Source organism: Nomascus leucogenys, chromosome 9 (assembly GCF_006542625.1).
Source record: "Nomascus leucogenys isolate Asia chromosome 9, Asia_NLE_v1, whole genome shotgun sequence".
NCBI lineage: Eukaryota > Metazoa > Chordata > Mammalia > Primates > Hylobatidae > Nomascus > Nomascus leucogenys.
In genome coordinates this window covers 4,083,066-4,098,043 of record NC_044389.1, presented here as the reverse complement: position 1 = coordinate 4,098,043, position 14,978 = coordinate 4,083,066, and the positions used below count along the sequence as shown (strand labels likewise).

Below are 14,978 nucleotides of genomic sequence, written 5' to 3'. Positions count from 1 at the left end.
TAAGTATATGATTAGTTTTATAAGAAACTGCAAAACTGTCTTCTAGAGTGGCTGTACCACTTTGTGTTTCCCCTGGCAATGTGTGAGTGGTCCAGTTTCTCCTCATTGTTACCAGCATTCTTTTTAAGCATTCTGATAGGTATGTAGTGATATCTTACTGTGGTCTGAATTTGTATTTTCCTAATGGATAAAGATGCAGAACATCTTTTCTTGTGTTTATTTTCCATCAGTATGTCTCCTTCATGAATTGTCTGTTCATGTCTTTTGCCCATTTTTTAATTGGATCACTTTTTAACTTTTGAACTCAGAGTTTTTGTTATATTGAAATTCAAGTCCTTTTTTAGAAATGTAGTTTGCAAATGTTTTCGCTTAGACGTGCTGCTCCCTGTTTCATCCTTTTAACGGGTTTTTTAGCAGAGAAAAATTTAAATTTTTTTTTTAATCTGGCTTGTCAGATTTACCTTTTTATAGTTAAGCTTTTGGTGTCATGTCTAAGAGCTCTTCACCTAGCCCTACGTTCCCAAAATTTATATTGTATTTTCTATAAAGTTTTGTGGTTTAAAACTTGTTTTACTTTTAAGTCTGTGATCTATTTTGAGCTGATGTCTGTGTAAGGTGTGAGGTTTAGGTTGAGGTACATATTTTTGCCTATGAATGTCCATTTGTTCCAGCACCATTTGTTGAAAAGGCTGTCCTTGCTCATGAGGCATGTTTTTAAGACCTTTTAAGGCAAATTTAGAGAGGCCTGTATTCTTGGATTGCTTTTGCCACACTTAGAAAGGGTGGACTCGCTAGAATTTCTCCTGAATGCTCAGTGTATTTAATGAGATCTCTCCTTCCTGGCTGGAGGGAATACAGACTATTCCCAGCACTATGCACTCTCAGTGATGTTTGTGTTGCAGCTCCTTCATAATTTTTCTTTTCAAAAAATTGTTCTATTCTAGCCCTTGGAGCTTTCAGGCTTCACATAATCAGATTGCTATTCAGCCTAAGACTCAGGTTTTTGGAAATTTTTTTCTTTATAGCTTCCTCCTCTCAGGGACTCTGTCCTGCAAATTCTATTCACCTTGGCTGTTTTGAACTACAGTCTCAGTCGTGTCAACTCAAAAACATTGCAGGACTCAGTATTTGCCATAATATAGGGAATACCTCCATAAAGGAAACATGGATGATGGGGGAGCTCACCTCATTGGTTTCCCCGTCTATAGGGTTCATAGTCCTGTACTCCCTGTATTGTCTGAAAATAGTTGTTCCCTGTATTTGTCTAATTTTTTTAACTGTTAGCATGGAAGGTAATTTTAGACCATCTTACTTTTTCAAGGCTACAAATGAATTTTATATTTTTATCATGTTTTCAACGATTTCTTTTATAAATTTTAATTCTTTTGTTTCCATTTCAGTATGTTGAGAGAATATCCTGAAATGTTAACTCACTTATTATTCCTAATTATTTTTCTATAGATTGTTTAAAAATGTATATGTATATACATAATTCTGTCATCCGTGAATAATGGGGGAGTTTTTTCCCCCACTAAAATCCTTGCACCTTTTAATTTCTTTTTCTTAACTTACAGTGCCACCCAGTACCTCTAATGCAATTTATTATAGTCATGGTTATAGCAGGCATTATTTTTAAATTTTTCATCTCAGATGAAAAACATTGAACATTTATCATTAACTATGATACCTCTTACCTATTAATTATATATAATTTTCAATAAATGTTACACATCTCTTATATTTGTAATTAACAAAAACTTGCTATCATGATGTATGTTGAATTTTATCTTATGCTTTTTAAATATACACTAAGATGATCATGTGGTTTTTCTCCTTTTGTTAACATGGTATACTATATTGATTTAATTTTTAAATGCTAAAAGAATTCTCAATTTCTGTAAGAAATCCAATTTCATTGTAATGTGAAATAGATTTATCTCTTGAAAGCTTCTATAAGATTATTTTTTGATTTTTCCCCTGAAATATTTAGTAAACTTCACAAGCAAAGACACCTAACCCTGGATCTCTTCTTTTAGGAAAGTTTCTTAATTAAAATTTCAATTTAATTAGTTACAGATCTCCCAAAATTTTCTATTTTTTCCAGTGTCAGCTTTGGTAGGTTTTTGTTGGCATAAAGCTTTTCATAATATTATCGTGTTATTCTTTTAACATTCATATAATCTGTAGTAATGTCCCTTCTTTTTATTCTTGACATTCTTTATTTAAGCTAGCCAGCTTGTCTGCCTTCCTGCCTTCCTGCCTTGCCTTCCTTGCCTTCCTTGCCTTCCTTACCTTTTCTTGATAAGCTCTGGCAGTGATTAATCAGTTTTATTCATATTGCCAAAAAAATTTCTAGAGAGAAGTAACAAGAAACTGTTAAGTTGAAGGTTGTACATTATTTGTTTCGTTAGTGCAGTAGTTTTCTAACATCAGCATGCATCAGAATAACATAGAGGGCTTGTTAACATACAGATTGCTGGATACCTGATTCAGTAGGACTCCAGTAGGGCATGAGAATTTAGGGCACCTCTAACAAGTTTTTAAGTGTGTTAGTCAAGCTTATTTAGAGAAACATTAAATAGGATATTTACATTCATATGAATATACATGCATATACACATGATTTATTATAAAAATTTGGCTCACATGATTATGGAAACTGAAAATTCCCAGTATCTGCAGTTAGTATGCTAAAGACCCAGGAGAACCAATGTGTAGTTCTAATCAAAGTACCAAGGTGGGAGAACCAAGAGATCCAGTGTTACAAGTTCCTATCCAAAAGCTGGCTGGCTCAAGACTGAAGAAGAGCCGATGTTTCCGTCTGAGTCCAAAGGCCAGAAGAGACCAGTATTCCTAGCTCAAACATTCAGGCAGAAGGAGTTTGCTCAACATTTTTGTTCTATTCATATCTTCAACTGACTAGATGAAGCCTTCTTACATGAAGGAGGTCCGTCTACTTTACCTAGTCTACCTATTCAAATGTTAATCTTATCAATAAATACCCTCACAGTCATACCCAGAGTGCTGTTTAATCAAATATCTGGACATCCAGTAAAACTGACACATAAAATTAACCATCATGCTAGATCATGCTGATGCTGCTGGTCCAGAGAACACACTTTGAGAAACAGTGTGTAATTGATAATCCTCCAGATTGCAGGAATTGTCCTTGATTTATTGAGGTCCTATTCCCAGACAATGCATGGTCCTTCCTTACTCTAGTTTAACTTAATTTACCCCAAATTTTGCAGACATACATGTACATATGTATGCATGTGTGCATGTTCATCTTAAATTCACACCCTGCAAGAAAGTATACTTATTTTATTGGTCAACATCTGTTTTGATTTAGCCAAATGACTATCATTTTTTGTTGCTCATCATTCTTTTCTGAATGTCTGACCTCCACCTAGTATCATATTTCTTCTTCTGAAAGAACACTTCTTAGTATTTGATTTAGTGCAGGTTTACCTGTCATGAATTTTTAGTTCCTATTTCTCCAAACATCTTGGAAATCCACCTCAATGTTTGAAAGGACATTTTGAACCAACAGAATTCTAGGTTGGCAATTATTTTCTTAGAGTGCTTTGAAAATATCATTTTATTGTCTTTTGGCTTTTTTCATTCTGTGTTTTATTTCTTTATTTTATAGGTTAATTCCTAGTCATATTGTTTCTGTTCTCCACTCCAACCCACCTGATGTCTGTTTTAAAGGTGTTCTGTATTTTGGGAGTTGATAAGTTTTACTATGATGTTTTCAGGTGCTGTGAATTTTCTTTGTATTTATCCTGCTTAAGATTTGTAGAGTTTTTCAAATCTGAAGTTTTATCACTTTCATTCAGTTTTGAAACTTCCTAGCCATTACCTCTTCAGGTATTGCTTCTGACCCATTTTATCCTTCTGTTAGAGCTTATCTTACATAAAAATTAGACTTTTTAAAAATACATTTCTTACCTATCTATATCCTTTCCCCCTACCCCTATTTCTCTCTCAGTGATTTTGAGTATTTTCTTTTAACCTATAGTCTACTTTACTAATTATCTCTTTAGCTGTGTCAAATCTTCTCAGTTCTTAATTTCAATTTTTGTAAGTACTCAAATTTCCGTTTGACTTTTGTAGTCAAGATAATTGGTAATAATGTATATTTATACATACTTACAGAAGTAATCAGTTGCTCGGATTAATTGAAGTTTCTATTTCATATTTAACTTAATCACCAGTAACAGTATTTTTGTAATTCTGGGATAAAAAATGTTCCTAGCTTTAACTCAATAATACTACATTAAATCCAATAGCTATGATGCAAACCTCCATTAATCAATAATTTTTCTAAAATAATTTTACTCTCACTTATTAATCTTAAATAAAAATAAATAATCATACTTCATTTAGAATTGAGCATCAGAAACTATTATATTTCGATTTTTTTCCTTTTAATAAACTCACTGTTACCATTCTTACCATTTCTTAGTAGAGGGAATTAGTTTAGCTAGGAAGAGCTGTAGGACATGATTCTAGAGATTTGAAGGAATTAATGAAATTGTATATTCAAAAAAGAATCTCTTTGTATTCAGTAACAGATAACTTACTGTGATTATGTTTATTCAGTGACTTCAGGTAGCCTTTCTTTTGCTCGCTTTGTTAATTCTTTCTAATAGTAAATACTGTCATTAAAACAGTCATTCTCAAAGTGTGTTCCCTGGATCAGCAGCATCAACACCACTGACTGAGAATTTGTACTTCTAACAAATGCTTGCCGTACACACAGACCTGCTGAATCAGAAACTAGGGTGGAGCTCAGCAGTCTGGTTAAACGGACTCTCCAGATGATTCTGATCCACACTAAAGCTTGAGAACCAGTGTCTTCAGGAGGTCCTTGCTTTAGGAATTACAGAGTAGGGGAGACTATTGAAATCTCTTAATTTCAGTAAGTCTGCCAAATCCCCTTCAAATCCCTTTTTCTTATGGAAAATTGTTCCTCCAGAATTTTCTAAATATATGTGGCAGTGATCAAACTTGAGTTTTCTCCATGCTTTCTCCTTTCTCTAGAGCTGTTGACACGGGTAAGAGGAGACAGAGTTAAACAGAAGTGCTGATGGTGAGACTTAGAATGCTCAAAGATTTGAAACTTGGCTGTTTTTAGGAGAGAAGTCATCCGATATTATTCTCTAATAGCTATTTAATTGCTTAAAAATTTAAAAAGATGCCATAGTTCAGTTTTAAACCTTAGTAATATATTGCAAATTATTTTATGGTTAATTACCTTTTTTTCATTTATAAATTTTTGCCTCATATGTAACAAAATGTTACCTGGCATTGTGACAGAACTTGTATTATTTTGTAACATTGTTTAATTGCTAACTGTATATATCTTCAGTGTAGAAGAATGTGTGCTCATCTAATATATTGACTTTGGTTTGTTTAATGTATCAGAATCACATTTTGTGAGTGTAAATATGGGTGTGTTCAAAGTAGAGTCAAAAAAGTGAACATTATTGACTTCTCACTGTGTGCTGGGTGCTTTTCTGTGCACTTTACATCCCTTAGCTTATTTAATCCTCACTGGGTAGGTACTACAGTCATCTTCATTTTGCAGACATAGAAAGCCTAATGTGCCTAAGGTCACCTAGCTAGTATATGGTAGAGGCAGGATTCTAGTTTAAGCAGTCTTACTCCAAAGCACTTTTATCTAAGAGATAAATCTGTTACTATGTTATTCATTTGTCTAAGCAGAAATATTTTCCTCCTCCCCATTTTTTACTTTTACATGTACCAAAGTATTTTTAAGAATGTCAAATAGTGCTTATGTATGGCTATTAACTTAAAATTCAACAGTGAACTATATAATAATACAGAAGTTTGTAAAGAAAAGTAAATAGGCTTATGAAATGGAAAATGCCTACTTTGGCAAAGCATTCAACTGCATTACAATGAATTTCAGTTATTCCCTTATTTGTCCAGATTTCAGGTAATACCTCCTTGAGAGCAAGAATTAAATTATTTGTAACTGGCACAGGGACCCACACTGTCAGTGTTCCAGATCATTTTCTTTGATGGATAGATACATAGAGAAGGCATATAAAAACTCATTTACAGGACACTCATAGAGCGGTGGACAGTCTTTGGCCCTTTCGGGTGGCATAACCCCAATTCTTTCTCATAGTATAGTCATTCCAATTTAGCTGAAACCTTTCAGTAGCCTTATGACTGTATGTGAAACTGTACAGGGTGTCCCGTATACATGAAGCTTGCTATTATTCCATGGGCTAGAAAGGACATTTATGATTTTTAAAGATTTTAATTTAGAAGTAAAGTTTATTTGACATTTTATATTGAATTATATTTATTAGTTTTTATGTCTTAATTTCAACAGCATCACTGCAAAACTTGAAAGAGCTTTAGAAAAAGTTGCTCCTCTTCTTCGTGAAATTTTTGTAGACTTTGCCCCATTCCTATCTCGTACACTTCTTGGCAGTCATGGACAAGAGCTATTGATAGAAGGTATGATTTCTTTCTATATTATAATTATTTTAGTTTCCTATGATGTATGTATTAATCATGGCATAATTCGTGCTTCTGGAGGAATATGTATTTCCAAAAGAACGTAAAGGCATTACTTCACAAATTCTGATAAGATATTCAGTATGTTTTCTCTTCACTCATTTTTTTTAAATAACATGTTTGCATGGTCAATGCCAATAAGAAAACTTTGAAGATGAAGAACATTGAAAAGGTGTCAGAATGGGAGGCTTTCGTTCTTTAATCTATCTATCAGGGCTGACGTATATCCTGTCATTAAGATAACCTGTTTATTAAGCAGTGATCTCTGAAATTTCCTTCTGACTCTCAGAGCCATGCGTCTTTAAGTGGTTTTTCTTATTCACATAACATTTGTAGTGTGAGAATCCTTAACTAAGAAGACATTAAAAATCTGGAGAAATACTTAACAAAGAATTGATGAAGCCGTGTCTCCTCAACAGCAGCTTACATAGAGTAAGGAGGCAAAGGAGATAAATTTACTAGGAGAGTGGCTTTGAAAAATATGGTTGATCAAAATTGTATTTCTTTTTAAAAAGTTTTGTTTTATGAATATTTCTGAGCTTCAGAAAGAATTAGACAATATCAAGATGACCTGTAGGCGAATAATGGCTTTAGATGCCATTTCAGGTAATCCTGGGATTTAGCATCCTTGTATATCTTTTTTGCTTTTCACTTCCTGTTTACTGTAGAAGAAAGTTTTCCTGTGCCTGTTCTGTTATTGTCCCAACTGCTTCTACTCAGTATTTCTATTAGGAAGACTGTGAGAGTTAATCACTCAGCATCTGGGAGCTGACTTTGAATCCTAGTTCAGCTACTTTCTTAGCTTTGTGGCCTTTGTAAATTACTTAGCCACTTTGTATCTTAGTTTCCTTTCTATAAATTGGAGTCAATGATGGCACTTTAGGGTTCTTGTGAAGATTAAATTATGCAAGGCATTTGAAGCTGTTAGAATATTGTCACATAATGAGCTTCTCAGGTTTCCAAAAGTACTGAGTTCCTTCTGGGCTAAGTACTATGTTACATACTTTTGATATATTAGTAAACAGACAAAGATCCTTTTCTTCAGATGGAGCATATATTCTAATGAGGACATAAAATCAATAAGCATTAAACAACATGAATAATTAAATTATATAGCATGTTAGAAGATAGTGAATGTTATGTAAAAGGATAAATACAACACAGAGAATTGGGATTACAGAATGACAAGGTTAGGTTGAAGTTTAAAGAGAGTGGTCAATTTTAAATAGGCCTCATGGTAAAAGTTACATTTGAGCAAAAACTTACATAATAAGTAATAAAACTTACTTAATAAGTGCCATACAGCTTATTAGAAGAGGAGTGTTCTATGCAGAGAGAATAGTCAGTACATTGGCCCTAAAACGAGGATAGAAAGATGTTCTTGGTATGATCTACGAACAGGAAAAATGCCAGTCTCATGTGAACCAGAAGGACAGTAGTCGAATATTAGGGCCAGAGAGGTAATGGGTTCTTTGGCCTTAACTAGTGTGTTGTAGGGAGGCTGCTGATGTTTTAAGTAGGGCTGTCACCCTGGATGCTGCTATTGTCATTATTATACTCCCACCTACAAAGTGAAGTATAAAATGCTCTGAAGAATTGGATTCTGAGAAGAACCATGCTAATTTAAAGCAGCCCCAAGATGAACTTTAAAAGTTCTTGGAAACTTAGAAACTATTGCTTGGCCACAGATTGTGTGTATAATTTAAATAGCTTTGTTCTAGATGTATATGATTGATTACACAAAATCGTGTATTCATTGATTCATTCAAAACAGAAGAAATATTCCTCATGGAGCTTACAGTCTAATGAGCAAAGAGACATAAAAACCAATAATTAAAATTAAATAGGATATGTGCTATAATGAAAGTATATATGAAGGTACAGTGGGAAATGAGACTAGATGGCCTACTGACCACTTGCAGGGCACATATTCTTCTAACTGGGTCAGTGAGGTAGTTATGTATACCTGATCTTACTCCTGCTGCTATAAAGCCACTTCCTCATCTTTATGAGGACACACATGTTTGAAAAGGTTATGTTCCCTGCTTCTACCTAACTCCTGTAACAGCTCAACCCAGTCTTCTGAATTCCAGACATAGTTGAAGTTACCTAGCATAGACATCTAAACCTATATACTCCAGGGATACCTCAAACTCTGTTTATCCAAAATTTGTTTTCCCTCAATTTACTTTTCTTTCTAAATGTATTTATTTTGTCATTAGCATTACTATTAATGCAAACATTTGAGGTGAAAATTTGATTTTTCTTTAGCTCTTTTCTCCTTCAACTTTAATATTTACAATTACTTCATGAGAATGAATAATTTCCAAAAACAATATTTAGAGGATAGTTCTTCAAATATTATTAACATTACAAATATTATATCAAGCCATGTATAAAAACCTTCCAAAGTAGCCTAAATATTATGTTAGCTAAAAGTGGTGGCATCATAGTTATGGATTCTAAAAGGTACTAGGTTATCAGTTGGTCCTTCTTGAGTTCCTTTTTTTGCTTTTAATTCTTTTGATTTCCTGTAGTTAGATGCTATTGAGGAGCAAGAATGCTGGTTATTGGTATTCTTATTTTCATGCTTTTCTGTAACATGTATTACTTTATTAAAATAAAGAAGTTCAATAAACATCATTGAAAAAACAAATCTTAAATGTTTCCTCATTCCCTACCAGATAAAAGCCTTTTATTTTTTCTGTTGCTATCTATCTTTTCCTAAAATGATTTGATAGGTTTTACAGAAATGTATAAATACTGACCAAAGACATAATAAAATAAAACAGGGAATAAAGTTAGTCATGTAATAATGTTAGTAGTGAGTCCTGCACTGTTATTAAAACTAAGGCAAATTCTGTACAAGTTTTCTAGCTGCCAGAGCAAAGGCACAATTATGTTAAGTTATAAGACTCACGTTACTGGTTCCTAAGTGATAGTTTGTGGCAATTTTACATTAACTGCTCTGTATTGGAAAATCAGGAACCCCTGTGTGTAGCTACTTTCCAGAATCTTCACATGTTCAGATTGTTTCTTACTTATTTCTTCTCATCAATGCACAGAGAAAAATGATTGAGTAATTGAGAGCTTTTTTTTTAGCTTCTCTGTTTACCTCACATATTCTGAATTGAGTGGAAAGACCATTAAGAATATGCTTTCATTGTTATCAGTGCATCCAGGTGAACCTGGATTTTTTTTAATGTAACTATGCTAGAAATGAAATATTGGAACAGGTTAGATATTAAAAAGTTCATTTTGTGTTCCCCTGGCAGTATACAATTATATCTTGTAACTTTCTACATTCAAAGAATTTTAATACATCCTACTTTTTAAACTATATGGATGTAATACTTATGTCTTTCTTTGCTGATGTTTAAAATGACTTTTCTTTATAAAATGATGATAGCAAATGGTAGATTTTTAGGTTTTGAGTTTTGTTTTTTAAATGCCAGTAACTTGGCAGTATAAAAAGCTGACAACCCTAAAATATGATCCTTTAAATTTTTGCTAGTTCATACAACCCAAAACTCTGGAAACTATAGTTGTTTAAAAGAATGACTTTCAGAATCCCTCACAATTTGGTCATAACCCTCCCCCCCCAAGACCCAACTAGTCTTTATCTTCTTGCTATAAAAAAACATTTCTTAAACATGTAAAGAAGTTACATACTATCACATTTCCTTGTTTTTGTACAGCTCTTCTTTCTGCATTTAATCCTTTTTTTTTGAGACAAGAGTCTTGCTCTGTCCCCCAGGCTGGAGTGTAGTGGCACGATCTCGGCTCACTAGAAGCTCCGCCTCCCGGGTTCATGCCATTCTCTTGCCTCAGCCTCCCAAGTAGCTGGGACTGCAGGTGCCTGCCACCATGCCCGGCTAATTTTTTTTTTTTTTTTTTTTTTTTGTATTTTTAGTAGAGACAGGGTTTCACTGTGTTAGACAGGATGGTCTCGATCTCCTGACCTCGTGATCCACCCACCTTGGCCTCCCAAAGTGCTGGGATTACAGGCGTGAGCCACCCCGCCCAGCCTGAATCCTTTTTTTTTAATCTCCCCAAATTATACTCATCCTTTGAATCCATTTTCAGACTCATTAAGCAAATTAATGTCATGACTTATGTGCTCCTACAGTATTTTACTTATGTAATATTAATAAAATTATTTTACACTTATTGAAATAGGAAATATCTTATTGTTTTTACTGTCATTACCTAACTTAGATTCTGGTACATCATAAATATTCAGTGTTTTTCCCTTGTGCTTGAATAGAATATTATTTTTCTTTCTTGGGAGGCCAAAGCAGATGTATTGCTTGAGGCCAGGAGTTTGAGACCAGCCTGGGAGACATAGTTAGACCCTGTCCCTAGAAAAAATAAAAAATTACCCAGGCCTGGTGACATGTGCCTGTAATACCAGCTACTCTGGAGGCTGAGGTGGAAGGATTGCTTGAGCGGGAGATTGAGGCTGCAGTGAGCCATGATGGCACCACTGCACTCCAGCCTGGGCAACAGAGACCCTGTCGCTAAAAAGAAAATGAGGAAGGATTGATAAGATTTTATGTTCTGTGGTAAGAATTCCTGGTATTGATCAGTTCTTCAGACTTAGGAGTTTGCTGCTGCACTCATCCAAGGTCTGTACTTGCTCTCCCCCCAGCCTGTAGAAATGCATGTCCTTTTATCTTCTCATTCTTGAGCATGTACTCTTACTCATTCTTTGTTCTTCCCTCTCCTTCTGTTTCCCTTCTCTCTCTAATTTGATATGCTTTTCTTTTCCCTTGAGAAGAAATTTATCAAAATATTATGAAGAACTCAGGACATTTACATGATAAAAACATATTTACCCTAGCTTTGAATAGTTCCATTTAATAAACAGTGCTTATGATGAATAAATCTCACTGCATTTCAATTTACCATATAAATATGTGTGTGTGTGGTAGGAACAAAAGTGAATTTGGGTAACTGAAGATACTTTAATGTCTATGAAAAGAAAAAGCAATTACTCTCTTAACTTCAAATAGCCATAAAGTATATTTGAATTGCCTCTTTATTTTATGTTTTATATTCCATTTTTCTTAATGCACATATTTATTTGTGTTTAAATTATTTCTTATGGGATAATTAGTCCTTGGTAGTTTTTATTGTCGGTGTTCTTTCATTTTCTTAATTATCTATTACTTTGATTAGTTAGCTTGTGATTGTATCATTCTAGAACAATGTAGTTCACCTTTTAAGACCATTCATTAACAGTAGCTATTTTTAGGTAGCTTTTGATGTGTGTTTTCTCTTAGCAATAATTAAGGATTTTTGAAGACAGTAATTTGAAGCTTACTGAACTTTAAGAAAATTATGGGTTTTCAATTTATAAACTAATGCATAAAAACTACTTAGAATAGGTATGTATGCAAGTATCGAAACCTACCAGCCAAAGATAACAAAACAGCCTAAGAATCCAGTTTATGTTCTGTGAGCATTGTTTATGTTCTATTGGGAGCTCACAGAAATATTCAAGAGTACCTTAGTTATGATGAGGATATAGCAGAAAGTCTCATATGTGTCCAAGGACAGGAAATAAAATATAGTTGATCTTCAGGCAGCCTGGAAATGGGAGAGAAGAGTCAGTAACAAAGACTACTCCCTTTGATTCTCAATGCAACTTTATAGCCTCCTGTCTTTTATTCTCTCTGTGTATCTACTCAATGTTTTTACTTTTCTCCCAGACCAACTTCCTTTGCTTAGTCATCAGAACATATCTTAGCATAGCACCTTAGCCCTGAATCTTAATGCATTTTTAATGTAAATATCCTGCATCATCTAACTGTAGTCACTTAACTTATCAAGAGAGAATCTGAATGGCTCAGCCAGGACTATTATTTTGTTCCTCCCAGGTTAGGTGTCTGACCCTGTCATAATCAGCTAAGCCTGAGGTGGGATAGAGGTGTCTGAGATACATGAGGCTCTCCCTTTTAGGCTCTATATGCAAGTTGAAACATTTCAGAAAGAGATGTTAGCAGTGCAGGAAATTTCATTGAAGGGTCCACTCTGCTTTTGGTGGCATTAATAAATACTTTATTAAAATCATGTAATACTCAAGAATATTTATGGTTTCCAGGACTAGCATTTTTTTAAAGTATATAAATATAGCATGAAATTTCTACCTCCACCAAAGAGGACATCACTGACATATTATAAAATGAATGAGCCTAGTCAAGAAGCTCCATATCATTCACAGATCATTTGTAGTAGCATTATAGACACATAATCAGAAAAACTTGCAGTATTTTTATTTAAAAATTATAGACTAAAATGTAATTTCAGAATTACTGTTTTTAAATTACAATAATACAAAAAGTGTACACAAGAATATTTGGGTAAATGGAAATGCTGGCATAATTTTTAAATATTCCTGATTTCCTCCATAAAAAATGGATGGAATAATAGATAATGAAACAATAGCTACAAGAACAATGAATGGACATTTACAACAAAACTAGGTGACAGGTATCTCATTGGACCCCAAAATATGCCTAGCTGGGGACCATCTAGCTATAGCTACATGATATACATGATATCAGCTGATTTGTGGCAAGGACTCATGGTGGCCATCAAATATAGATCTATTTGGAGAAATAGCTAAATGAGGGTTAAATAGGAGAAATTAAAGGATATGACTGCTTATTCTGAAAACTTTGAAAAATGGGGCAGTAATTATGTTGGTAGTAATATTATCGATATTACAAAACTGTTATGTAATGTTGGATAAAGCTGCTTGGTAATTATTAATATTGTAATTGTTTTATCCCATGTTCTTGAAAATCAGAATTCTGGCTGAAGAAAGGCGGTCCAGATATAAAATAGGAGCGTTTAAGTAAAAGCTTTTGATTTGGAATTTGAATCGGACATTTTCATGTGAACTTATGCATACATATGCATGTACATGCACACATACACGCATACCCATATCCTATAGGTATATGTATACTATACTAGTAGCCCCGTCTGTTGTTTTGCCTGGACACAAAAACCAAGTCAGTAGCAGTGAGTACACTTAGGGTCCATATTTACTATTAAAATATCATTTGCCAATGAAAGAAACAGGGACTTCATAGAGAAACAAGTGATTTGAAGGCTGGGGCAGGAAATATTAATCATTTACCTGCAACATTTTGTGATACCACAAAGCAAGGAAGGTATCAAAGGTTGTCAGAAGAACTCAGGAGCTAACTTAAAGAAATTCCTGTTGTCCCAAGAGGGTGCGGTTTGAGCATCCATAAGTATATTAGGTTGGTGCAAACGTAATTGCGATTTTATTAGCAATTGGCAAAAATCGCAATTACTTTTGCACCAACCAATAATAACTGCAATTCATTAAAACACCCGGATATGTTTAAATCTATGTATTCATAATGATAATTTAGAAAATGATTTTGTCAAATTTAGAGAATGATAGAGCACTAACTTACTTTGAAAACTGATAAGAAAATTAAAAGAATAAAGTATTTCTTATGTTGTTTCTTTGTGAACTGATCATTGTATTATGAAGTTATTGAGGGGGGATGTTTTGTTTTTACAAAAATATATCATCTGATAAGTAATGGTGGGATATGTGAGTTAGATTATTATTTAGCACCCTCTAAGAATTTAATAGATCTAAGCTTCAATGGCTGCTAAACTCACAAATACAGAGACAGCTAGACAATTAGATGGGAAAAATACCATCACCTATCAAGACTCTATGTATGAATGAATGAATAAAATAAAACCACATCTGATTAAATCTGTATATTCAATGTGTTGAACTATACCATGGGAACTCAATAATCAAAATTAATACTGGAGGAAATTCTGCAATACAAACTGAGTTGGTCTCTTCAAAATAAATTACATGGGGAAAAGAGATACAGGAAGAACTTGTAGCTTAAAAGAGATTTTTTTTTAATTTCAAAAATCACCAAAACTAAGTTGTTTGTAGAAATAACTCTATGATTTAGGTATTAAAAACTATAATCAAAAGCAAAGTGATTATCATAAAAATCAGAATAATGGTTTGTTATAAGTAGGGAGAGGGTTAGAATGGGAAACATGGAGTACTCCTGGGATACTTGGCAATAATTTATTTCTTTAGCTATTTAGTGGTTGCAAGGATGTTCACTTCATAATATTTTATTAACTGATGTTTTCTGCAGTTTACTTATTAATATTTTGTAATAAAATATTTTAATGTTCTCTATGGAGAAGATACAAAAATTCTTGAATGACATTAAAGACCTGAATAATGGTGAACTGTATCATATTCATGGTAGGAAAACTTATCACAAAAAAGTTATTTCAGTCCATGTTAATAAATTAAAATTGATAAAAATTTTAATTTATTTTAATAAAAATTTGATTTAAAATAATTTTTAAATTATTTTCATGGAATT

The 14,978-nt window shown here is 33.4% G+C and overlaps 1 protein-coding gene across 4 annotated transcripts in view; it reads left to right on the top strand.

Moving 5' to 3' along the window:
• NBEA (neurobeachin) overlaps nucleotides 1–14,978 on the top strand; it is a 723,704-nt gene that overhangs the window by 283,460 nt on the left and 425,266 nt on the right. For all 4 annotated transcript variants that reach the window (XM_030818536.1, XM_030818537.1, XM_030818538.1 and 1 more), the window contains one exon: nucleotides 6,374–6,501. In XM_030818536.1, coding sequence (XP_030674396.1) covers nucleotides 6,374–6,501 — 128 coding nt within the window. The remainder of the gene's footprint in view (nucleotides 1–6,373; nucleotides 6,502–14,978) is intronic.